Source organism: Danio rerio, chromosome 17 (assembly GCF_052040795.2).
Source record: "Danio rerio strain M-AB ecotype USA chromosome 17, GRCz13ab, whole genome shotgun sequence".
Classification (NCBI taxonomy): Eukaryota; Metazoa; Chordata; class Actinopteri; order Cypriniformes; family Danionidae; genus Danio; species Danio rerio.
In genome coordinates, this window is record NC_141037.1 from 24711253 (window position 1) to 24735186 (window position 23934).

Sequence of the window (23934 nt, forward strand, 5' to 3'; positions counted from 1 at the left end):
ATTAACATAGCTTTAATCTCAAAAATCAAAAGTATTGTTCACAATATAATTGACATGATTTATGTTTTTGATTGTATACCAACAAACATTACTAGATTATAAAGCGCCTTTAATACAATCTGCTTTGTAAAAGCGCTATATAAATAAACATGAATTGAATTTAAATAAAACTAAAATCCATAGTCCGGCCAAAGGAAAGCAAAAAAACTAATAAAAATAACATTTTACGAACAAAATGAAATTACTGTTTAATCATTTATTAACTTAAAGACCATAAAAAGTGAAACCCGTCACCAAGTTTTGATAATGCAAATGCATCATTTCTGTCATGCTATTTAGGTAGGAATTAAAATCTATTCCAGAAATCTAAAAAGGACAATAACTGGATCATTAACATTGCACAGACCATTTTATATACACTCACCGGTCACTTTATTAGGTATATCTGTCCAACTGCTCGTTGATGCAAATTTCTAATCAGGCAAAATCACATGTCAGCAACTCAATGCATTTAAGCATGTAGACCAGCATCAGAATGGGAAAGAAAGGTGATTTAAGGGATTTTAAACGTGGCATGGTTGTTGGTGCCAGACAAACTGGTCTGAGTATTTCAGAAAGCTCAGATTGAATTATTGAACATAATGAGTTTACTGTACTCAATTGGCCTCCACAGTCACCAGATTTCAATCCAATAGAGCACATTTGGGATGTGGTGGAACGGGAGATTCGCATCATGGATCTGCATGATGCTGACATGTCAATATGGACCAAAATCTCAGGAATATTTCCAGTACCTTGCTAATTCTATGCCATGAAGGATTAAGGCAGTTCTGATGGCAAATGAGGGCCCAACCTGGTACTAACGTGTACTTAATACAATGGCCGGCGAGTGATTATTAAGATATTCTGTTCTTTAACATTCTTTAAAGTTTTTTGCTCCATCCTCTGTCTTGCTCTGTCCCTTTTTTTCTCTCCCTCTCTCTCTCATCCTCTCACACAAGCAGATAACAGATAAAGTTCTGTTGCTTTGACTAAAAGAAAGGAACAATGAACTCTTCACCTCCCACTGACTGTGATGACAGGAAACAGATGAGTAAAAGAGAAGAACATAAGACAGTGAAAGCGGTAGCTAAGAAATTCTGTTGTATAACACCAGACAACATATTCACAAGTCATAACACAGAATTAAAAAGAGTCATTTCAGCTAAAAGTGAACAGCTGTGAGAAGAACCCGAGAGCAGGTGATCATCACATTATGACTGTATGTGAAAGAGTGATCAAATTCAGCACAAAGGAGGGAAACACAATACACAGCCGATGTGTGTGTGTGTGTGTGTGTGTGTGTGTGTGTGTGTGTGTGTGTGTGTGTGTGTGTGTGTGTGTGTGTGTGTGCGTGTGTGTGTGTGTATGCGTGTGTGTGTATGTGTGTGTGTGTGTGTGTGTGTGTGTTCTGTCCATGTAATTTATATCACTTCAGCAGCTGTAGGAAAGGTCATAAAAATAAAATCTTAAATCTCAAAACCAAATGTTTATACCAGAGTGTGTCTACATTTTCAGACATCTAGTCCCTAGTCCCTCTTGTGTTCATGGCTGTTTTAGAGTTTACAAACACACAAAAAAGCAATGTGGTGTTTCACAAACCATATGCAGATCCAAGCATAATGCCTTGATTATCACAGATAAATAGACCTACGGTATATATCCTGACTAAATTCACCTCGAGTGTTAACTAGATTTCAGTTTGACCTATTTAGTTAAATCCTAGAACCATTAACCTTCTTAAAAGTCATTAAATGTGTCAATGGAGGGAAAGTGGGGAGGGGGGGTGCAACTCATTAACCAGCACAAGTACACGCTGCACTCTCAGCTCTGTGGCAAGGGGTGCTAAATCAGAAATTAGCATACATCGTAGCATGCGTTGAGTAAAATTGGGTTTTCCCTCAAAATTGGGTCTCTGTTAGGAAACCAACTGATTCTACAAAGCTTTAAACAGGTATTTTTTCTTTAACATTTGACTATTCAGACCAAGCATTTTAAATGTTGTTAAATAACCACAACCATTAATGTCTTGTACATAATGTAATTACGCATTTGAATGTTATATTTGAATGCAGTGCTATAACACACACTAACAGGCTACTACAGAGCACAACAGTTCAGTTTCATAGGTAAAAACTTTTTTTAAGAGATAAGCCTTAAGATATCACCTGCTTGCGTTTCTTTCTAACAAATTAATATATTTTGATAACTGTTACCATTGACTTAAAGTATTTTTTCCTACTATGGATGTTAATGGTTACCGGTTTCCAACATTATACAAAATATGTTGTTTTGTTTTAAACAGAATAGAAAGTCCTAAAGGTATGGAATTGCTTGAGAGAGCACCCGCTTTGAATGTTATCACTTGATTGAATGGGTGTAAATCAGTGGTTATGAGTTGATAGATATGGGCCGGTAGGGGCCTTCTGTGCCTACTGGTAACCTCAAAAGGCTGTTATCAAGGCTGTTATCATCCATCCACATGGTTAATCAGCTATTTTATAGAGAAGACTCTAGATTGAGATCTGTTTTTAACATTACTGTGACGGAATACAATTGATGGGAATATAAATAATTCTTGTGGTTAATCAGATAAACTAAAAGAGAAGACTTCAGATTTGTTTCTACATTACTGTGACTGTTGGGTTTAGGGTAGGGGTAGACGTTAATAATATACAATTAATGGGAAATTTAATAAATAATGTAAATAATTCTCATGGTTATTCAGCTATATAATAGAGAAGACTCCTGATCCAGATCTGTTTTTACATTACTGTGATGGTTGGGTTTAGGGTTGGGGTAGGGGTAGACATTAATAAAATACATACCCTTTTTATTGATCTGGGGTCGCCACAGCGGAATGAACCACCAACTTATCCAGCATATGTTTATGCAGTGGATGCCCTTCCAGCCGCAACCCATCTCTGGGAAATAATGAAAAACAATTAATGGGAAATTTAATAAATAATATACATAATTCTTATTAACTTCCGGCTGCATCCGTATGTGATCTATAGCTGATTAACCATGTGGATGGATGATAACAGCCTTCTGAACCTACCAGTAAGCGCAGAAGGCCCCTACTGGCCCTTATCTATCAGCTAAAATCCACTGATAACTCCCATTCAATCGAGTGATAACATTCGGCTAAAGTAAACTGTGAGTAAATGTATTTTTTGGGCTGAACTGTCTCTTTAATATTCTCCAATTGAGCATATTTTTAACAATAACTAACAACATTGTACAGACAGATCTATTATGTGCTCCAAGATTTGTAATCAGTTGTGTGATTTTGTTGAACCTGTATTTGTACTTAATTAAGCTTAAACTGGTCTAAAATAAACTCTCATATTTTGTACAGAAAGATACGTTTACCTCTGCAAGCTCACATAAAATAAATGTTTGTCTGGCCTAAATATTTAAATATCCATATATATTAGAAAATATGTGTGTTCTAGATTTATAGAAGTTGCAAAACTCAAACCCAGCCCTGATATGTATCATAGTAAATGAATTGCCCTCTGACACATTTTATGATCAGTAATTCTGCTAAGTATTTTTCTGGCTTAAAGATCACTATAATGTTCTTGTATGGTCAACTATGAAAAAGTATTGCACTGAAGAATAACCTCAGCATTTTAGTATGTTAATATCAAAATGTAGAAGACATGGGAAAATAACTTTATTGCCCTCAGTAATGATGAAGTTTGTTATCACAAAACCCAATATACATGGTCAATATAATGGCCATGATTCCAAAGATGAATAGTCAACAATAAAGACAACAGATCAGATGACAGAATACCTCATAGAATATGACAGTACAAAACAGGAAAAAAATGTCAGGATAACAGATTAAGACGACATCAACAGACAACATGTACGTCAACAATGCTGATCTTCCTGAACATGTGGGCAATGAAAGTAGATGAAGACAAATGGGAAGTACAAAGCTCAAAGCAGGCAAGGGGATTTTGGCACAAATGGAACCCCATACAATTGGCTGTAGTGACTAGTAATTGTGTGCAAATGAGAGTGTATGCTTTTTTCTCAGTGATGGGTTGAGAAGATAGGAAGGGCATCCGCTGCGTAAAACATATGCTGGATAAGTTGGTAGTTCATTCTGCTGTGGCGACCCCTGATTAATAAAGGTCTTTCGACTAAGCCGAAAAGGAAATGAATGAATGAATGGGAAACAGTAATTTTCCCTTACTGTCTGCGGACTGAAAGTGAGGGGGCATAACATGAAGAGGGCGTAACTCGTAGTAGAGGTGTAACTTGAAGCTATTAAAACACGTTGAAACTATGTTATCGGCAAGATGGCAATGTACCCATTACAGTTATTAACATTTACACCTTAACCCTAGACCCAACCATCACAGTTATTAACATCTTCACACTGTGCACATACAGCCCAAATTGACAAAACTGTCATGGAAGTTACCACTAACTGTCATGAAACAGGTGAAGTCAGCGTGTTGTTGTAAATTAATTCAATAATAAATCAAATTAATAGGTTGTGGATAAATATGAAGGAATCGATTGAAAATATTTGCAGAAAATGTTCTCCGGAAAGCATTATTTCTGCTCATTGTGGACATCTCGCATGGGTCAATGGGATCTTAATAACTTCTAGTTATGCCTTTATTGCAAATTACACCCCTTTCATGTTATGCCCTCTCTCTTGCAGTCCTCAGACATATATATTGGAGTTATTTAGGGGAGAACCATAAATTCCCAGAATTCCGTGCATGACACACATATGTTTTTCTCCATTTTATGGTTCTTTTCTTTGTCATTTGTTGAGTACATTAGCTTTTTATGTTACTGCTAATGAATATTGATAAACAACGTTTGTTGCATTATGTTTCATGTGTGTTACAATGATGTTATATAATATTTGTGTGATGAAGTGCCCTCTTCATATTTGTCTTCAATATTAATACTGTATGTTTTTTTCCACATGCAAACAAAGCTGTTTGAGATAAGCATTTGACAAAAAAACATCTTATTGTATTTAAACAAAAATGTATTTAGGGTATATAAAATAGGTAGTGCTGTCACCTCACAGGAAGAAGGTCACAGGGTCATTCCGCTGTGGCAACCTCGGACTAGTAAAGGGACTAAGCCGACAAGGAAATGAATGTATGAATGAAAATAATAAACTGAGTTGTAACAACAGAAAATTCTAATAGAACAGTGAATTCAACACTGTAAAACCCAAAAAGTTAAGGTAACTCAAACCATTTGAGGAAACCGACTGCAATAAAACAAATTTAATCCATTTGAGTAAATGAAGCAATTTGAGCACAGTAAAACCCAATAAATGAAGAGAACTCAAACCAACTGAGTACTGTAAAGCCCAATAAGTGAAGGCAACTCAAACCGTTTGAGAAAACCGATTGCTACAAACCATTTGAATTAAAAAACTAATCTATAGGAGTACTGTGAACTTACTTTATTTAAGTTGAATAACGTATTTCATTAACTCATTACCTTCAACAGTGAGTTCAAAAGTCTTTCCGAATGAGCAGAATTAACTTTCAGTAAATTTTAAGTTAACTGCACTTATTTCATTTGATAAAGTTGACTGTTGAGTTTTACAGTAAAGAAGTGTGTGATCTTGATTTTTCCCCTGATTTATTTATTTCATTCAACCTTAAAGTATACACACAAATATATCCAAATCTGGAAGCATTCAAGACATGTTGTTATCAGTGAAACATGACATCATGTCAGAGACGTTCTCCACATATTTTAGGAATGATCGGATGAAGAGAAAATATATGTGAGTTGTGGACACGTGATCCATCATAGGGGGGGAAGATAATTCCTCTTAAAACAACACATGAGCCATATGGCCACAGCTGAGGACATATAACTCGCATAACTGGAGCTTCTTAAATCCCCAAAACTTCACAGCACTTCCGAATCCATGTAGCATTCCAAGCCTCTGCCATTGTGAGAACATGATTCCACATTTGTAGGCTTGATTTGCTGCTGTTCTACTAACCCTATAACCATCTCCGCTTTAGCCTGGGCCCCCCATTCAGTTTGGGCCTGGCTTTTGGGAATACATTTGATTCTATTTGTGCTGGGATTTGATTTATCTCAGCAGAACAGAAAACTGGTTTCTGATGTTGTTTATTTAATTTATACATGCATGTTTCTTCATTGTATCAAGCATGTTTTTGTGTGGTCAGGGAATACTGGGTTGTTTGTATAAATCATTGGACAGTATTTCCTGTGTATATTATAATTAAAAACCATCACTACTTTAATAGTAACTAGAACAGCTGTTGATTGTGCATGCCCAGGCACTTGCCAGAGAAGCCTTTTGCCAAGGTTAGTGGGTTACAACTCCCAATCCCCACAGGCCTTCAATGATACTGACACAAGTACACTTGGTAACACCCTGTAAATAACCCTTATTAAAGACACCCACAATGGCTACATTTAACTAAACCTCACGCATGTCAATATAAAGACAATTACACCCATGTGTGCAATCTGGAATGAAAACTTGAGGTTGATGACAGATGACTGACAGCTATGATTTCAAGAGAGATTCAGAACAAGAAGTGGAGTTGATAATTCATGCAATCTGATTTGGAATATCAGAGGTAAAAGATGCTGTGATGTATTACTGTTTACTTCTCACTGAATTGGAAGTAACTTCTCTCAGATAGCATTTATTTTTTCTTTTTAAATAAATAAACATAGAATATAAACTTCAAGTATTTATGGGCAGGGGCAGACTTAACCAATAAGAGAGGTAAACAGTCAATTAGGGCCCCAGGGAATTAGGGGGTCCCGATCAATGCCAAGAATATATTAATCAAATAGCTCTTTATACATTGTCTATTGGTTTTAAAATCTGTCTATAACCAACAAGATTTTAATGTTATTACTTATTTTCATAACTGGGGTCTCCTATGAATAATAGAATGTTCCTTCCATACTGCACATGCAAATATTAAAATCTAATCACAACTATAACTAATTAACTTGTGAGAGCTAAATTATCATATGCATTTGTTTATATGACAACATGTCTTTTTGACTCAAGAAGGTCCATACTGACTCCAAAGGCAGATACTGATAGGATCAGAGCCTGGTATGTGGACTTTGGGGGGTTTATGATGTGGTCACATGTTGATTGGTCAGTTTAAATGTCTCATTATTTGGGCTTTAGTCACATGGTCAAGAAAGATACAAAATAGGTGGAAAACTCTGCTCTGTCTTTTTTCCTGGCCTGTCTTTTCCTGGTCTGTTTCTCTCCTGCTCTGCTCCTGTCCTCCCATGAAGTCTATCTTCTCTGCCTCTACTGCAATCAGGCTAACTTCTCAGCCTACTCTCTTTGTCTCTCTCTCTCTCTCTTTCTCCCCCTGTGTCTCTCCTTCTACCTCTGGTAACTTTAATTTTACATTAAAGCTGCGGGTACAATTTATATAATATGTTTTATCATTTCATATTTTATAATTTTATACAGTTATTTTGTAATTAATTCAGTTGTAACCATAGAGAATTGTTGTCATTAAATCATCTCATTTTCAAGTATTTATGAATTACTTTTGATTTAACATCAACACTTAATTGTTCCTTATTGCAATACAATACAATCACATAAAATCAACGCTCTCCCACATTTATAGCTATTATTACTGCCCTTATTTCTGTTTTTGGTATGAGATTGCAGAAGAACGGTTTGACTAGAAATGTATAGTTTTTTACCATCATAACTTTTTAGTCGCTCGGCAGAACTACAGTTCGAACCGCTGTGGTTAAAATCCATTCCTACAAACTGTAGTTAGTTTGTAAACTTCTTTTTATTTATGAACTAATTTTATTTAATTTTACTTTAAGAAGATAAAAGTTAAACTCAAAATATATATTTTTAACATGAAAAAAATAACTGGAATTGCCTAGGGCACCCAAATCACTAAGTCCGCCCCTGTTTGTGGGACAAATTTTGTGACAGCTAAATTTAACTAAAGTATGAGTTGTTATAGCAGTTTATAAGGTGTTCTATAAAAATAACACCATCACTGGATTTATATCACTATTAATAGGCATAAGTGTCATATTTCAGGGGCTACTGTGCCCCACACCCTGCAGAGAGCTACTGTAAATGATCTTAAGCTGATGTGTTGCTTTTGTGCTTGCTCACTACATAAAGCAATCCAATGTTCATTTTATATATATATTGTACAGTATTTCCTATATTATTTTTGCTTCTGGAGAAAGTCTTATTTGTTTAATTTTGGCTAGAATAAAAGCAGTGACATTTTTCAATTTTTTTTTCAATTAAAAACTGCTTTTATTTCAGCCTAAATAAAACATACATGGACTCCCTGAATTAACGAAGAGAATATTTTTTCAACACATTTCTAAACATCATAGTTTTAATAACTCATCACTAATAACTGATTTATTTTATCGTTGCCATGATTACAGTAAACATTATTTTACTGGATAGTTTTCAAGACTATACAGCTTAAAGTGACATATAAAGGCTTAACTAGTTTAATTAGGTTAACTAGGCAGGTTAGGGTAATTAGGCAAGTTACATAACAATGGTTTGTTCTGTAGAAAAAAAATATAGCTTAAATGTGCTAATCATTTTGACCTTAAATGGTTAATAAAAAATAAACAATGCTTTTATTCTAGTCGAAATAAAACAAATAAGGCTTTCTCCAGAAGAAAAAATATTATCAGACAAACTGTAAAAATTTCCTTGCTCTGTTATAATAATTAAGGAAATATTTAAAACAGAAAAACATTATTTCTTATTACAATGTAAACTTTGGATTTCAATGAAACTAAGATTTTTAAATATTTTTTCATTTATTTTATTTGTCTATGTATATGCTACAGGGTTACCTGATGTTTCTTGAGGCGACAAAATGCCTTCCTTGACCATATAAGGTAAAAAATTTGTATAATATCAGTTGTTAAGAAAAAAAATACTATCCTAATGTATTTTAGAGAGACTGTTCACCCCAAACATGAAATTTTGTCATGTTTTACTCAACCTCAGGTCATTTCAAATCTTTCTGACTGTTGACCTTGATTCCAAAAAAATGCCAAACGACATGCAATTTCACTGTCATGTTTTTTTGTTTGTTTTTTTTGTCAAGTACTTGCCCATGTTTATTTACTAGCCAACATTTAATACACTAACACATGATGTCATTTTTTTCACAGAACACACGTTTTTGTAGTTCACACAGAGATATCAGTATCATTTTTAAATAAAAATACAGTGTTGTAAAAATGTACCCATTTTTCAATGTTTTGGTAATCCAACCATTTAGTGTGCAATAATTGTTTGGATTAAAAAATCTCAAAATATGTTTGGAGAAGAGGTTTTTTGTTCATATTTTGTGTCAAATGACATTTAGTCACCAGTGGAATCAGTTTAGTATCAAAACAAGCATTATTTAGCACAATACCGACCCAAAAAACACATATAGCCATCCATCTATTGTCTTCCACTACTAGGGGCTGAGTCGCTATATAGCATGTTATTTTAAATAGATCAAGTAATATATTCATTTGAAGTAAGAATATTGTAAATAAAAATATCAAGAAAATGTATATTTTTTGTCCTTGAGAAAAACACTGAAAAAATTTTCTAAAATCTGTTGTCATTAATCACGCTTCTTCATCTTGAGTCTCATGACCTTTGGCAACTCTCAGATATAGATCTACACCGTGGCTTAAGTGTCTCCTTATAAGGCCAATCAACTTGTGATTGATTTAGATGTGCAACAGATAGACTGGTTGAGCACTTCAATCTCTACAGTAAACCTCAGACGTATCACAAACTCGTATGAGTGATCACTCCTCTATGCAATCCGACACTTGTTCAACTCAAGTCTGAAGGACAGGAACGCCTTGCGGAACCACACATACACCTGCAAAAACAGCCGTTGACAGATGACATCAGCTCACATTTATCTGTACATATCGCTCTCTGTCCATAAGAGGTGAGTATGTGTCTCAGACCTGTCACTCTGTCATTACTGTGAGGCTATTAAAAGCCTTGCAGACTGTCATCAGACGGCATTGTCATGTGAAAGCATGTTCATTCATTTCATACCTGTCATGCTCATGCTGGACTTGTGCAACTTGACAGACTGACGTGTTATTTCTGAACATATGTTACAATAGAGGCTTGAATTAAAATGGCCATTAAATATAGTGAGTGTTAACAACTCTTGATTTCTTCACAAGATGCATATGCTAGAAGGCATTTGGTGAAGAGAAGACTAAAACAGACCTGAAAATAGAGAGTAACAGATGATGACTGTGATGACTGTGCTAGCAAATATATTGGTTGCACTACAAGTGTACACTGTAAAAAAAACCTGTTTTATTAAGATGTAGAATTGCATTATCAGGCCCGTAGCCATAGGAGGTTGGGTGGTTCAAAGGTCTCACCCCTCAATGACAAAGGTCCAGAATTTGTCCCTTACTTGAGCTCATTTGTTCTATTTTGACTGCTACACCATCATAGATTGTGGAAATAACCTATTGAAAAGGTTTTAGAATCAAGCCGAATCATCTGTTGACTGTCACATCAGTGTGACTTCAGTTTATTAGTTTTGGCCAGTGCAAACTGTTCATTTTCATGAGTCCAACATCCAGTTGTGCAAGAAAGCATAAATCAGATGTAAGTGGAGACATCTTTCACTATTGTATTGTTTTTAAATAGAGAAAATATTTTACAAGTAACTTTTATTTAAAATCTTTAAGCTTATTCTTGAAAAAAAAGAGCAATAAAAAGGTGTGATGCACCAAAAGCGGACCATATTAAAATTAATTTAATAATAAATTTGTCTACTGTTGTATCCATGAATTTTCAATCCAATGTCTTTTTTTTACAAGAGAGGCTGGACAAATCATGAAGCTCAAATCATGAAGCTCAGATTCTGGCTAAGGAAAGTTGAATGTGCTGTCCAGTTTGTTATTTGCCTAATAAATGACAATATAGTTTTTAATTTAAAACTGTAACAGATTCCAGTTTTTTTTCTAATGATATGTAATTTAATAAATTTTTAGTTTTAAAAGTAAGTTTTTTTTAATTAAAAGCTGCGTAAAACATATGCAAAAAGAAAACAAAAGTATGAATGAATGCGTGACACCAAATATTATATTCTATGTATTGTATGCAAAAAATAAAATAAATTAATTAAAATTCCATATATAAGATTTCAGAATAGCAGTAAGCTAAATATCTTATCTTTATAGCATCAATGTTTAGATGAATGAGAAGAAATATTTTATTCAAAATCTAGTGGATATTAAATGTTGTTTTATAAATAAAGTTTATGTATTGATATTGATGGTTCTTAACATCTAAAGAACCTTTCTCAAATACAGTGGAGGAAAAATTTGGTTTTAAAAATGTTGGAAAAAACAAGAAAAACTTCAATTGAACATTTTTTGAGAATCAAAAGTGGTTCTTCTTTTTGCAGCACTGCAAACCCACCTTTTTAAAAACTTTGTTTTTAAGATTTTGCACTCTAAAGGTGCAGGAATTTATATAAAATGAGTTTACAAAGTGATGACTAAACATTTTAGCTTCCTAACAATTATTTTAATAAAAAGTTATTGGGCGACACGGTAACTCACTGGTTAGCACTGTATTTTTACAGCAAGAAGGTCACTGGTTCGAGTCCTGACTGTATTTCTGTGTTGAGTTTGCATGTTCTCCCCGTGTTCACGTGGGTTTCCTCCAGGTGCTACTCCACAGTCCAAAGACTTGCGCTATAGGTGAATTGAATAAACTAACTTGACCGTAGTGTATGTGTTTCCCAGTACTGGGCTGCAGCTGGAAGGGCCTTCGCTTTGTAAAACATATGCTGGATAAGTTGGCGGTTCATTTCACTGTGGTGACCCAACCCCTGATGAATACAGGGACTAAGACAAAGAAAAATGAATGAATTAATGAATGAATGAATGAAAAGTTCTTAAATTAACAAGTTTTTTTCCATAATGTGAAGAACACATTAATCTAAAATGTTAAATGATGTTAATGGTTCTTCATGGGACATGATATTTTCAATGTATTATTTAGCATGCTAAAGCACACTTTCCCCGACAAATTCCTAGCCCTCCGTACTATAATTGGCTAAATGGCCACTCACGCTTCTTTATCGCTTTTCTCACGCGCAGAATAGCTCATGTAGTCATGCAGTCGAGCACCTGTTGCCCACCCGCGTGTCTGCTGCTGCTGCTGGTCAGCGAGCGCGAGGCGAGCCGCGGCGTCCAGACCGGAACAGAAGCCGCGCGTTCCAGCCTCGTGCAGTCATCGCGCGCGGGAACAAGCGGAGGCTCAGGAAAGATGAATCAAGGTGTCTCGCGCTGTTGGAATTTGTGGGCGGTCAGATTGGAAGAGAGAAAGTAAAGGAATATGATCTGATTTTAATACGCGCCAAAGACTGGAACTGGCTATATATACAGGAGGTGATGGAGAGGAGATGCACACATCATCAGGCAGCTGAGCAGGCAACACCGATCACTTGGGGACTCTAACTACTCTAATTAACTACAGAGAAAAAAGAGGACTGCATCTCTCACCACTGACAACCTTATAGCAAAACACACACAGACCGAGAGCTGAAGACAAACTCCTGATCATAGACATGGGGCTGCTGCGTGTTGAAGAGCTGGTAAGTTTTGTGCTGATGCTTGCAGCGCTTTTCTGGGAGTCTTTCATCTGAATGTTGACATGTTATGAATATGAACTTTCTTCAAGAGTTATGGAGTTCGTTTTTGAGAACAATGCACAGATGCAAAAACTACTGTAGTGGGCTACTGACATTTTTACAGAGAAATTCATTGGATTTACTATTTTATGGAAGTGGTTGCAAACTATTTATATGGTTTGAATTTAAACAAACAAATTAAGTTGAACATTAATACATTTTAATTAGTTTGTTTGAATTCAGCCATTATAAATTGTTTGCACACATTTACCTTAATACAATTTAGCAAATTAAATAAATATTTTTTTAGTCTGGGGACATTAGACAAAATTATGTTGTTTTTATAAACAAATACTTGTATTAACACAAAGCTAACCTAAATCTTTCAGGCCCGTAGCCAGCCTGGTAAAAGGGCTGGTTCTTTTTTTCTTTTTCTTTTTTAAAGTGGGCTTTTTTTGCATTTATCCACCTAGTTTTTTATTAATTATGAGACTAAACACTCAATTTAGTGACATTTTAAACACTATTTTTAGCTGGATTAGCTTTGGATGGTCATCAAAACAGCACATTCAACTTTCAACAGTCAGAATTTGTCCATTTGAATGAAAAACGATTGAAACATGACTTCACTTACGTCATATTCTGTGTGGTCTTAATACCTTCGATGGGTTATTCACACAATTTATGATGGCATAACAGTCAAAATAGTATAAATGATAAATTAGGGGCAAAAATTCTGGACCAATGGCAAATTCTGCACATTTGTCAGTTGGGGATAGGTCTTTCGAACCACCTGAACCCTCCCTGGCCTGCCTTTACATATTAAACAAAGCAAAATATATGTTTTACTTCATTATAATTTAATACATATATTAAAGAGAGTTTCGTCACATTTAGTTTCTAAATAATTTTGTTCCATGTTGCACTTTTTTTTTTTAAACTATTAGGGTCATTACTTAGTTATGTTAACTAAATTGCTTAACAAGTACAGTCCAAAAAAAGATGACATTTTACAGAAGTTTTACCAAAAACTACTATAGATATCACCTAAAGAGAAATATAAAGCTAAATGTTGGATTACTGTTGGCCATTGACTTCCACAATACAATGGAAAGTTAGCAACATTTTTCAGAGTATCTTCTTTTGTTCAGGAGAAAAAAGAAACTCACACTGTGGAAATCAGATTCTATTCCTCAATTTAAGACATGGTTAACTTATCTCACTCAAATATTGCACATGGAAAGAGTCTGTTATTGAGTTATTGATAATCTTGACAAGTTTTACAATATATGGCAACCATTTCTTGATCACCTGGACCATTATAATGCAGATTCTAAGCAGCAGTGTAGTCCTTAATATTCTCACTACCCCTATTGACTGCCTCTTTGTATTTTCATTGAAACTGTTTATATGCCCTAATTGTTTTTTTCAATAATAACTTATATTTTATCTATTTTTCTTTGTTTAAATTATTATTGTTGTCATTATTTTTTTATTATTATGCATATTTCTTGTTTTTTTATTGTTGTGTTGTTTAATAATTATTGAAAAACATAAAACTAATAAAATTAACTGTAAAAAAAAACTCACACAGGTTTGGAACAAGAGAGTGAGTGAATACTGAAAACTATTTGGTGTTAACTATCATTTTTAGAGATGTAGAGAAAGGTGAGAAATATAAGAGAGAGAAATACATGAAAAAAAACAAACAAAGATGGCAAAAATAAGTAGGAGTGAGCTCTGTGATAATATATAAAAAAAAAACTGTTAGCGATTAGGAAGGATCCAGCATTTCTAGAATAACCCCGGCCTTTCCTTCTATTTTAAACAACAGAAATGACACTGAAACATGTGTGATTAGTTTTTTTAGTTTCTGCAAACAGCTGAACAATCTCTTCACCCCACCCACACAATCACTAAATTAAACTACATCTGCTTTAAACCACACTTGTTCCTTCTCTGAAAGCTGCTCAAGCCTTCAAACCTCAAGTGTGGTCACGGCTGATACACAGTTGCTTGTGCTTCATTGATTTCCTTTCATACACATGTGAAATCCAAGACTAATGGGTGTCACGTCCAATCACAGGTCACCGGGAAGAGAGGCGAGGGAAGGGTGGGAGAAAGTGCTTGTGCAGAGGTGTTCGCTGCTGGAGAATATGAGACCAGCATCATCCAGGAGAAGCAGGATGGCATTCACACACAACAGGACCTGAATGACACCACCCAGAATGACACCAAACCAAGTGAACTGAAGCCAAAACTTAATGTAAGAATGCAAGAAACTAATAAAATGATGATGGCTTGATATTTTTCACATGATATAGCATCATGTCTTGTTTTTTTTTCAGGTTGACCGGTCCGGACATCTAAAACTAGAAACTGTGGAAGACCTCTTCAATATTTTGGAACTGAGAAAGAGGAGAAAGGAAAGGAAGATTCAGATGTTAAAGAAAGAGCCAGAGCCTGATATCTTGGTGAGGTGTTCCCTTCCAAATGGATTATAAATCATATTAAACCCCAGAAATATACAGAATTGAGATGTAATCATTGGGTGATATTGTTTTTCAGCCTGAAACAGTGGACCAGGGGTTGTTTCTCAAAGCTGTCACAGAAAATAAACTGCCTGTAGTGGAGAAATATTTAGTGGATGGTGGAGACCCCAATGTCTGTGATCATGTGAGTGTTTCTGCAGATTTCAGCAGGTCAAATGTAAGACATTTTAAGACCTTTTATGACCATTATGAATGAAATTTCAGGCTTATGCAGGGCTGAACTGTAATTTTTTTACTTGCCGCTTTAAAAAAATCAAATTACTTAAATAATGTGTCAAACAAGCAAACCACACATACTTTTCTTTGACAAGCTTTTAAAACTTTAATAAGCTAAATGTACAATGATATGTCCAGGTCAGTGTCCTCACCACATATGGGAGAACTTACAAACGTTATTGTGAGGAACCATACTGTTAAATAGAGTTTTGTTGTATGTATTGATGCTGACTGTAAGGGTGTTGGCCTGATTGGGTATAGCTTTACATGGACATTGGAAAATTAGCACCCATTTAAATTGATTTAAGACCTACAAGACAATTTTTCAGTGAATTTAAGAGTTTTTAAGGCCTAAAAGTTTGTTTTCGAAGCTTAAGACTTTTTAGGACCCTACTACCCTAAACACAAACACACACAGAAACACTTACACACACACAGACACATTTCCTTCACTTCTCTGATCTTCATGACGTGATCCGTCATGTGGGTGACAGTGGACAATCGAAGCACATCATTTATCAGTTTTATCTGCAGGTGCTGCCATTAATACATGCGTCAGGTAAAAAAAGCTACATATTTATTTGGGTGGGTTTCGGGTGGATAAGATCGATCATTGGTTATGCAAACTTTAACTACTTTCTTTAAATATTAAAGTGTTTTAAGCAGTTTTATCTGACAGACTGGCAAAAAATATGCAGACATCTTCATATTCACAACAAGTTTCTCAGTTATCTCAGTCTTCTGAACCACCATGTCGCCTTGCTATAGGTGAATTAAATAAGCTAAGTTAGCCGTAGTGTATGTATGTATGTGAATGCAAGAGTGTATGAGTGTTTTCCAGTAACGGGTTGTGGCTAGAAGGGTATCAGCTGCATAAAACATTTGTTGGGTAAGTTGGTGGTTCATTCTGTTGTAGTGACCCTTGATAAATAAAGGGACAATAAAGGAAAATGAATAATTGAAGTATACCAATCCCCTGTAAACCTCTCTCTCTCTCTCTCTCTCTCTCAGTTTAAGCGCTCAGCTCTGCATAAAGCCAGTGCACAAGGTCACACAGAGATCATGCAGAAGCTCCTGGAGAGTGGAGCATCCATGGATCAGAAAGATAAGGTAGCACAGATGGCTGATGTGACTGTAACATCAGAGCTACAAGAACATCATCATGACTCTCTTTTTATTCCATAATTCTGAGATTCAATATGTTTATCACATATTCGTAGCTGGATGCCACAGCTGTGCACTGGGCCTGCAGAGGTGGAAGCCTGCCTGCCCTGGAGCTGCTTCTCAATAAAGGAGCCAAATTCAACTCCAGAGACAAGGTAGATATGAAGCTCCTGAAAGCAGATGAGACACCAGATGGTCAAAGGACACCGATAATGACTTTCACAAATCTTTCACGGAATAGTTTTTTCAGCAAACAATGATACATTTTTAATTATCCTCTTTGTTTTTAAAGTTTTCAGTGTGTCTGTGTCAAGCTAAAGCTTTGCATTCTAAATGTCCCATGAAATAAAAATGATTTTCTTAGATGTTAGTAAGATTATTGTTAGTTTTAAAGATATCTATAAGCTAGTGTGCTCCAAAACAGTGACACAATTCACATTTACAATATTTAAACTGAAATAAACATACAAAGCTTGCAATTTGTCACAATTTTTTTTCCACGTCACCTTATACTTCAGTTTCTTATCAAATTTTGGCCAATCAAAGGCTCTCTAGTATCTGAAATGCCCCACCCCTTCAAGAAGCTTCTGTTTTGCTTTTCAGTAGATGTACTATTGGCTGTCTTTTTAAAGGGGAGGAGGTACTCTATGTCCCACCCTCTCTTCATGTTTCAGTTGAGATTATGTCAAACATCGAATAAAGATGCACCTTTCCAAGCACTTCTGGGGACCTTTGACTGACTTTTGCGATTTTTGTTACCAGCTATCCAGCACTCCACTCCATGTTGCAGTTCGGACGGGACATTATGAATGTGCTGAGCATCTCATTCACTGTGGAGCTGATGTAAATGCTAAAGACAGGGTAAGAATTATTTTTGCAACTCCTTTCTCAAAGAATGCTGCAAAGCTCTTGAGGAAAAGAGACACATTTTGCATTAATGTAATGTAACACATATTGGTTTCTTATCTAATGCCACTATTTTGTGTTTGTTTAGGACGGAGACACACCAATGCACGATGCAGTGAGAATAAACAGATTTAAAATGATTAGACTGCTGATGATGTACGGGGCTAGTCTAAATGCCAAAAACAATGTAAGTTTAATCAGGGTGCATACTGTTTACTGCATTACGTTGAAGTTGACATGGTGCCCTCTGGAGGCAGCTTGAGGCATTACATTACAGGATTGTGTTTAAAACTGACTTTCTCGAGAATAATATAATATAATATAATATAATATAATATAATATAATATAATATAATATAATATAATATAATATAATATAATATAATATAATATAATATAATATAGGGCCGGGGCGAAGCAGTGGCGCAGTAGGTAGTGCTGTCGTCTCACAGCAAGAAGGTCGCTGGGTCACTGGTTCGAGCCAGTGGGCGCTCAGTGTGTCTGTAAATGAGTGTGTAAGGATGTTTCCCAGAGATGGGTTGTGGCTGGAAGGGCATCCGCTGCGTAAAAACTTGCTGGATAAGTTGGCGGTTCATTCTGCTGTGGCGACCCCGGATTAATAAAGGGACCAAGCCGACAAGAAAATGAATGAATGATAATATAGCGCGAAGTGGTGTCGAAGTAGGTAGTGCTGTAATCTCACAGCAAGAAGGTCGCTGGTTCGAGCCTCGGCTAGGGCAGTTGGCATTTCTGTGTGGAGTTTGTATGTTCTTCCTGTGTTTGTGTGGGTTTCTTCCGGGTGCTCCGGTTTCCCCCACAGTCCAAAGACATACGGTACAGGTGAATTGGGAAGGTTAAATTGTCTGTAGTCTATGAGTGTGTATGGATGTTTCCCAGAGATGGAAATAAAGGGACTAAGCCAAACAGAAAGTGAATGAATGAATTAATATAATATAATATAATATAATATAATATAATATAATATAATATAATATAATATAATATAATATAATATAATATAATGCAAGGCCGGTAATAAGAGAGCAATGAGATAATTGTCTAATGCTTTGTTTGGAGATTTTAGTAGTATAATTATCATTTGAAATATGTGAAGATTATTATATGTATACGTATCATAAACTATTGTATGCAATATGTGTATTTAATGAATATACTTTGTCATTTACAGGATGGAAAGACGCCAATGGAGACTCTGCTGTCTTGGCAAAAAGGTGTAAAAAACATACTAAATAACCTTAATGAATGTGAAGCTCCAAAGTCAGATGAACAACTTTTCAGCATTTGATACACTGAAGGGTTTCAGATGTTCTTTCCTTTTTTCTTTCTTTCTTTCTTGCTTGATGAACAATAAAAATTGAAAAGTACTTTGCAATTTACATAATTATGACGCTAATTGCTGGCGATGGAGCGTCTGAAATATTGATGAGGTTATTTAAATACTGTAAATATTGTTTTCTCGCTTGATTTTGAGAGGAACAAATCTTCAGGGAGTGGCACAAGACATCAACATGTTTGTGTGCTTTTAAGTGTATTTATTTTTATTTAATATTAATTTAAATTCTTGTGACTGCATTTGAAAAATGTCCATGACTGTTTGATTTTACAGGAAGATGTCTAGACAGATTTGAGACTGAACTATATAAGTGTGCAGAAATGGAACAGAATGTGAATGCGGGTCTGAGAATGTTTATTGTGATGGATATCATTATTGTAAATGATTTGTAATTTTGGACAGGATTTGTGAAAGACTTTAGTACAGGGTAAATGGACATCCATTATGAAATGTACATTGAATAATGTGTTTTGTATTTTTTTAAACACTAAAAGAAATTAAACTGTCTTTTATTTCAATAAAATGTTTTAGGATGCATCACTGTGTGCTTCTTGGTGTACCAATTTGTATTTTATATTAATGCATGTTCATCAGTAATGCTTTATTTTACTTTATTATATAGTTCTTGTATATGTTAAAAATAGACTTTATATGTACAGTAACTTTAGTTTTGCATCTATACATCTAAATACACAAACTAAAGCCCAATTCATTCTACCAAGATCATTCTTTTTTTATTTAGGTCAAGGGTGCCCCAACCTTTTGTTATAAAGGGCCAAAAACCAAACTTGACTGAGGCTATGGACTGTATGTAAACATAATTGTCATGGTTAATTTCCTAATTTATTTAATAAAATCTAAAGGTAGCTAGAAAACATTGCTTTATATTAGCTAATACAAAATAATGTTTTTAAATTACATTTTATAATTAACTTATTACAGTAAAAAAAAAATTATAACAGAATGCAGAAGGCTATTTACATTTTCAAAAATCTGATTTATTTACAATGATTAATTGAAGCATTTAATTTGGCTTTTTTTCTCTTTTTTTTTTTTTTTTTGTAGCTCAGCAATAAAGCACAACCCTCTCCATCATTTTCACTCTCTTCTAGATGGTATGGTGGGACAAATCAAAAAGGTTACAATGCTGGGCCAACTTTGGCCCATGGGTCCTACTTTGGTCATTGTCTCTGATTTAGATCAACCATTACAACATCTTTAAAAATAAATATTATATTATTAATTGTACATAAAAATCTTATAAACATTTGTGATGTGTATTTTTTCATGTTTAATGTTTTTATTTTCATTCACAGTTTGTGAAAACTCTAGTTTAATTTATTAATTCACTCTTTCGTGAATAGTTTTAAGACTTTTATGTCTTAATTTGCCTACTTATTTGCTTGCTTTCCCTTGTACTTTGGCTGAAAGTAGTTAATATCGTGTTTGTTATCTCTTTTTGTGAGTTGAACATGAATAAAAATGTTTTTTTAAAAACGGCGCTATTAATGCGCATTATGCTTTCCTGCGCATGTATGGTCCACTATGACGCGCACTAGCCCGCGCTCCCAGCAGCCTTTGCCGTTCCTCTCGCGTTTCCGATTGGTAGAATTTGAAAATAAGTACCCGCGACAGTTTGGAGATGAGGCAGCGCAAATAAAACATTACGGCGAAGTCAAAACAGTCAAATACGCACTTTCTCAGTTGACAGCTCTGTAAGTCAACCAAATGAACTTGTTTCAGTTAGCATGCTTTGCTATTTTGTTTGTATATGTGGTTTTAGTCAATGAACGCCTGCGATTGTACATTTGGGAGGGTCTAAATGTCCCATTTTTGCGTTGTTTCGCATGTAAAGTATATTTCATAGTTGTGAAATGTTAGTCAGCTGTGGTATTATACGTAAGAGATTACATTCGGGAAAATCTAAACATATGTGCGGTGTTTTATATGGAAGTAAGTTATGGTAATGTTAATAATCTGAATCATTAAAGGCTGGTCACAGGTTGTTTTCTGTCATTTAAGGCTTTTTTTCTCCCCATACAGTTTCATGACATCTTATTTGTTTATGGGTTGTTTCAGATCAAGATGATGGAGTCAGGGCTAAAGGATGATCCAGCAAGACCTGCTATATTAGTTGTAGAAGATCTAAGGAGAAATTTGTCCACAGAGTTTGATTGTTCAGATTTGCAGGTAAGATGGCAAATTGAGGTGAATTTGGTTTTATATTCGCACATTTGGAATTTCTTCTTAAGAATTAAATTTCATAAATTTATTCTTACAATGAAATACTTATAATGTTGTTTTGAAGTCATTCTTGTATTATATAAGTATTAATAAGTGAGTGTTTATTCAATTATTATGTTTTTGAGTACCCACTATGTATGCTTTTGTTATTTTTGATGAAATGTTTGAGCTGTAATGTTTCTTTTGAAGGACTCGTCAGACTTGAAGGAACATCTGAAGGTGTATCTTAGGATAAGACCATTTTCAGCAGTTGAGATTGAGAATGGAGAATCACAGGTTAAAAATATATTCATATTTATTTATTTTTGCAATGTATTGCACAACTTTCCAGTGCCCACTCTTTTTGAGAAGAAATGTTTTTGTAAGCTTGGGGAGACATTTTTCCTGAAAAACTGTTGTTAATATTTCAAATGTATCTGTTTCTCCTCTCTGTTTTTGAAGGACTGTGTGACCATTCAGCGTCCAGACACTGTCCTTCTCAAACCACCGCAAACATCTCTGTCTGCCAGGCTCAGTGATAAATCAGTGCCAGTTACAGCTCAGCGTTTCCAGTTCTCTCAGGCAAGCAGACGCATCAACACAGTCCTCCTAAATAATAATCGCTGAAACAAGCCAATATCTTTGTTAAATTGACAACCCTAATGAATCTTTTTATATTTCTGTTTGTGAACAAATATCATGCCTTAAATATTGTGGTATTTTTAGGTCTATGGTCCAGACACTACACAGAAGGATATATTTGATGGCACAGTAAACGGACTTGTCAGAAATGTTCTAGAAGGGCAAAATTCTCTGGTCTTTACATATGGTGTCACCAATGCTGGGAAGACCTTTACTTTTTTAGGTTGGTATATTTTGTATTTATATTTTTGTTGTAACTGATATGGTGCTATGATTGTCTGGACAACCAAAGAATTTACTTTTTTTATCCATTTAACAAGTAATAAACATACATAGGTATGTTTTCCATTTAAAATAGTGTTTGTGTTGATTCAGCTACAGATGCTTAAAGCTACGATGAAACAGAAGTACAGTAGCAACAGACCATTCCTTGTGGATCAAATATAAAAAATTGTCAAACATTGGTTGTTTATTTAGAAGCCTTGTAATGCAAGCTTGAAATTATTGACATCTGGCATATGTTGGTATACTGGAAGATCGGGTTATGACATCATACTTGACATTTAAAACCATGCATAGATGAGTTGTTTACAGTGGGAATATACAATTAGATAGGGTGAATTTCAGATTAAAATTTTCAAGCCAAAAGAAAGCAAATTCAAGCATTATATCCTGATTTTGTGTTTATTAGGTCCAGACACTAATCCGGGCATCTTGCCTCGTTCCCTCAACATGATCTTCAGTAGTCTGGAGGGTCGCATCTTTACCCAGATGTGCCTGAAACCCCAGAGGTGCCGAGATTTCATCAGACTTACAAAAGAGCAACAAAATGAGGAAGCAGCCAGCAAACGCAACCTGCTCAAGCTTTTCAAAGAGGTGCAGTGAAGCTGTAATGTGTTTGAGGGGGCTTTCACTCTCGCTTGGAGTTGTTTGACTAGTTTGGTTTGTTTTGGTTATGTGACTACTGGTTTCTAAACTTGTGTGCACACCCACAAATAATACCTGAATGCACCTGTGATTGGATGGACTTGCATACTGATGTGAACATAATACTAAAAGTGATACGGCTATTGAGGTTGTATGGATTGGTTGGCTCTAACTGTTTATGTTTTCATACTTTCTTGTCAAGTATGCCTAACATAATCCATGATCGATTGAACTCTGAGCCCATGATTACCCTTAGTATTAAGATCCATTGATGCATGGTTGATTGGATCATAAATAGATGAGGAAGACACATTCCTGTTAACGTACTGTTTTTAGTCTGTTTCTTTTCTGATTTCCTATGCTTTGGAAAGTCTATGGGTGGGTTTTATATTCGCACATTCATTCATTTTTTTAGCCTTGACATGCTCCCTATATTGTTTACTAGACTACTTTAAATATTCGGTCTGAAATCGCATGTAAATATCACTTAAACAACAGTAGCATCTTTTTTTTTTTACTGTGAACAATGTTGTACTTTAGTAGATAGTCCTTGACTGCTAATATGATTTCTCTATTTACGTTTTGAAAGAATACTTCTCTGAAATGACATTATTGAGGAGAAAGTCTGAATGTATGAATATAAAAACAACTTCACCCTAACGTTTATCTTTGGGCCTTTTTTGGCTTTTTAATCTAACGTTCTCAAATGAGATTGTAATTTACATCTGAATATAAAACTATACAGAGAGCAACACCTTTTGTTTCTGCTCTCAAAGCTGTAAACCACACCTAGTGCTGTGGGTTTGTGTTACATTCAGCACTGATCAGGCAATATTTTGCCTGTGTTTTTTACTTTTCACAATCAAAGCAAACTTTCTATGCTAGACTGAAAACTCCAAGTATGGCTAGGATTCAACAACACATTTTGTAATGTTTATGGGCTGGGTCGGTGGGCATAGAGGAGGTGGCTTTTGTTTTGATAGCATTTACACTCATTCAACACACAGTTAAGCACTGAAAATGGATTTGACTAGGCGTCTCACAATAATCAATATATCGACTTCAACATATATATCGGCACAACACATGGACATGACCTCAATCATTTTTGGTGATGTAATATATATGACCTATACAAAATAAAAAAAATTAAAATCTAGCTACAATTTAGCTGATTGTGTAACATCTCTATCTC

General features: G+C 35.0%; 2 protein-coding genes across 3 annotated transcripts in view; both read left to right on the forward strand.

Annotated features, from left to right (window-relative positions):
• Positions 1 to 12317: 12317 nt before the first annotated feature.
• On the forward strand, positions 12318 to 19484 carry ankrd1a (ankyrin repeat domain 1a (cardiac muscle)). Its single transcript, XM_087290451.1, has 9 exons — positions 12318 to 12719; positions 14842 to 15021; positions 15104 to 15229; positions 15324 to 15431; positions 16535 to 16633; positions 16744 to 16842; positions 17450 to 17548; positions 17682 to 17780; positions 18783 to 19484. The coding sequence occupies exons 1-9, from the start codon at positions 12693 to 12695 to the stop codon at positions 18897 to 18899; spliced, it is 954 nt and encodes a 317-aa protein (XP_087146577.1). The 5' UTR covers positions 12318 to 12692; the 3' UTR covers positions 18900 to 19484.
• A 1067-nt stretch (positions 19485 to 20551) lies between these two features.
• The window catches only part of kif20ba (kinesin family member 20Ba), a 38957-nt gene continuing 35574 nt past the window's right edge, over positions 20552 to 23934 (forward strand). For both annotated transcript variants that reach the window (XM_087290449.1, XM_087290450.1), the window contains exons 1-6: positions 20552 to 20662; positions 21027 to 21137; positions 21381 to 21467; positions 21633 to 21752; positions 21897 to 22035; positions 22504 to 22688. In XM_087290449.1, coding sequence (XP_087146575.1) covers positions 21033 to 21137; positions 21381 to 21467; positions 21633 to 21752; positions 21897 to 22035; positions 22504 to 22688 — 636 coding nt within the window. In that variant the 5' untranslated portion in view covers positions 20552 to 20662; positions 21027 to 21032. The remainder of the gene's footprint in view (positions 20663 to 21026; positions 21138 to 21380; positions 21468 to 21632; positions 21753 to 21896; positions 22036 to 22503; positions 22689 to 23934) is intronic.